The 3,256-nt window shown below is 55.6% G+C and overlaps 1 protein-coding gene across 2 annotated transcripts in view; it reads left to right on the top strand.

Annotated features, from left to right (window-relative positions):
• Map3k10 (mitogen-activated protein kinase kinase kinase 10) overlaps positions 1 to 3,256 on the top strand; it is a gene marked incomplete in the record, with an annotated part of 19,274 nt that overhangs the window by 323 nt on the left and 15,695 nt on the right. For both annotated transcript variants that reach the window (XM_013509659.1, XM_013509658.1), the window contains 1 exon segment: positions 1 to 1,011. In XM_013509659.1, coding sequence (XP_013365113.1) covers positions 330 to 1,011 — 682 coding nt within the window.

Below are 3,256 nucleotides of genomic sequence, written 5' to 3'. Positions count from 1 at the left end.
GAGGCGCGAGGAGGGGCGGCTGCCTGCTGCCCTCGCCCTCGGCCCCCGCCGGCGGACCCCGCGCGGCCAGCCCCTCTTCGCGCCCTGACATTTGGGGTGGGGACAGGTGAACCTGCCGCCCCATTCCCGAGCCGCCCTGAGCCAGGACAGCCGACCCTGCCTTTTTAGGGTTTTTTTCTTGCTGCAGTGGAGTCCCCCGCAGCCATGGCCCCCAGGAGCCGCCGAGGGCCCGCAGGGACCGCCCCCCGTCCTGGCCGCCCGGGCCCGCCCTCTGCGTCCCGCGGGCAGCCTGCGTGAAGCGGCCTCCCGCAGCCCCCGGCCCCTCCCCCATGGAGGAGGAGGAGGGGGCGGCGGCCAGGGAATGGGGCGCGACCCCCGCGGGGCCTGTGTGGACCGCGGTGTTCGACTATGAGGCGGTCGGCGAGGAGGAGCTGACCCTGCGGAGGGGCGACCGCGTCCAGGTGCTTTCCCAGGACTGTGCGGTATCCGGCGATGAGGGCTGGTGGACCGGGCAGCTGCCCAGCGGCCGTGTGGGCGTCTTCCCGAGCAACTACGTGGCCCCTGCTGCGCCCGCCGCACCCGCGGGCCTCAAGCTGCCCCAGGAGATCCCCTTCCACGAGCTGCAGCTAGAAGAGATCATCGGTGTCGGGGGCTTTGGCAAGGTCTACCGGGCCCTGTGGCGCGGCGAGGAGGTAGCTGTCAAGGCTGCCCGGCTGGACCCTGAGCGGGACCCGGCAGTGACGGCGGAGCAGGTGCGCCAGGAGGCCCGACTTTTTGGAGCCCTGCAGCACCCCAACATCATTGCCCTGCGAGGCGCCTGTCTCAGCCCCCCTCACCTCTGCCTGGTGATGGAGTATGCCCGGGGAGGTGCCTTGAGCAGGGTGCTGGCAGGTCGCCTGGTGCCCCCTCATGTGCTCGTCAACTGGGCTGTGCAGGTGGCCCGGGGCATGAACTACCTGCACAATGACGCCCCAGTGCCCATCATCCACCGGGACCTCAAGTCCATCAACAGTAAGTGGTATACGCGCCCCACAGCTTCCTTCCACGGAGCCTTGCGAAGCCAAGTCCAGGTGGTGGGAAGAGGGTGAGGGGTACCGGACGGTGCTGTGCCTGGGGCGAGACAGGGCAGCTGTATATGGTCAGGGCCAGGTGAGGCAGGCCCTGCTGCCACCAAGGTGGAAAAGGAGGCTCAGAAAGGTGGAAGGACTGAACTGCCTCCCAGGCTACGAAGTCACAATAACTCCATACATATGTATCAGGAACACTGTGACAGTCCCAGCATTCCCCGCTGTGAACAAGACAGATACAGCGCCCACCCTCATGCTTCTGACTCCCATCCTGAAGCCATAGTCCATCTAGAAGAGACAAAAAGGAGCTTGTCTACGTGGAGTTAGGTTTTCTCCACCCTGGCCCTGTGGACGTTTGTGGCTGGACATTGTTGGGGACTGTCCTGTGCCTTTTAGGTAGTGTAGCAGCATCCTTGTTCTGTATCTGCAGAATGCTATTAGCATTCCCTGTCCTCTGTCCCCGGCTACGGCTACCAAAAAATGTCTCCAGACATTGCCATGTGTCGCCCAGGGGGCCAAATTGTCTCTAGTTGAGAACCACTTCCTGGAGTCCTGCTAGACGTCTGAGGCAAACTGGAAAAGACGAGGGAGGAAGAAAACGCTTGCGGCTTCTATAAAAGTTTCCAGGCTGCCTGACCTGTCACTGGTTCTCTAAAGTTGGTTGGTTGGGCCGGGCATGGTGGTGCATGCCTATAATCCCAGCATTCGGGAGGCTGAGGCAGGAGGATCGTTGTGAGTTCGAGACCAGCCTGGCTACAAAGTGAACTGCGTAGTGAGACCCTGTCTCAAAAAGACAAAAAAAAAAAAAAAAAAAAAAAATACGTAAAGTTGGTTGGTTGGATCAATAATGGGGCCAGGTAAAAGGGAAGGTCCCCCAGAACTCATATCTAGACCAAAGAGCATCTTGGAGCATGAGCCCGTATTACTTGAGCACCTCTTACGTTAGGAACCCAACAGGGCCTAAGAGAACCATGGTTTCTACCTGACAGTACTCAAACACTAGACATTTCATTCATTCGTTGTCCAGATGTTCCAGAGTGCTGTGTGCCATACACTGTCCTAGGCGCGCAGCAAGGGAAAATCCTACCCTCCTAGCTCTTCCAGTCTTGCTGCGTCCCATCTCCCTCCCTTTCATTTTTTAAAAATCTGCCTTCATTCTTTCACTTGCTATTTACAAGGCGGGATCACAAGCTAAAAACAAGAGGGATGCACAGTAAATGAGGCCAGCATGTTCCCTGCCCTCACGTGGTTCACACTGACACCCAGAATTGTGAGGGTTCCCTCTTACCCTCAACACTCACATCACATCTGCTTCTGCTTCCTGTCAGGCCTACAGCTTCACATTTTTTTGAACCGTTCCAGTTGTTTTGTTGCTATGGCTTTACCAGCTGCAACTGTAAGCCCCTCGAGCAGAGGGGCTAAGTCATCCTCACCTCCCAAGTCAGGCAGTTGTGCACTCAGCAGATAGCTACCAAGTGCCCATAACATGCACGGACCATGTGCAATGCCGTCAGGGGGGCTAAGCAAGACAGATTCAAGTAGCTGACCCCGGCCTTCACAGATGCCCATACTCCAGCTCCTTAATACTGGTGAATGGAGGCAGGGCCACCAGCATGAAGGCTGGGGCTCCTTTTTCATCCTTTCTCAACCCTGCTAACTCATAGCATGATCCATGCACCAAGTTTTTCTGTCACCAGTACAGCCTGGACAAAGGGTAGGTAGAGTTGTTTGTTTCATATCAGAGATTGAACCCAGAGCCTCTGCACTGAGCTACATCTCCAGCCCTTTTTTTACAGTGGTACCTCAGTTCATAAACTTAATTCTTTCCATGATTCTGGTTGCAAACCAAATTGGACAAGAATGGGATCAGATTTCTCTAGAAGGTCAACTTGAACTTAACCACTGAATTTTGATTTGGTTCTTGTCCAAATCAGTTTGTGATCAGAATTGTGGAAAGAGTTAAGTTTGTGAACTGAGGTGCCGCTGTATTTTGAGACAAAGTCTCACTAAGTTGTCCAGGCTGGGCTCGAACTCGTGCCTTAGCCTCTCAGAGTGCTGGGATTACAGATGTGCACCCAGTTTTCTTTTCTTTTCTTTCTTTTCTTTTTTTTTTTTTTTTTTTTTTTTTTTTTTTTTGAGTTCTGGGGATTGAACCCAGGGCCTTGCACATGCTAAGCACATGCTCTGCC

The sequence above is a fragment of the Chinchilla lanigera genome, unplaced genomic scaffold (genome assembly GCF_000276665.1).
Source record: "Chinchilla lanigera isolate Chin_1 unplaced genomic scaffold, ChiLan1.0 scaffold00177, whole genome shotgun sequence".
Classification (NCBI taxonomy): Eukaryota; Metazoa; Chordata; class Mammalia; order Rodentia; family Chinchillidae; genus Chinchilla; species Chinchilla lanigera.
Note: the sequence above shows the minus strand (reverse complement) of the source record. Positions and strands in the feature narration are given on the sequence as shown.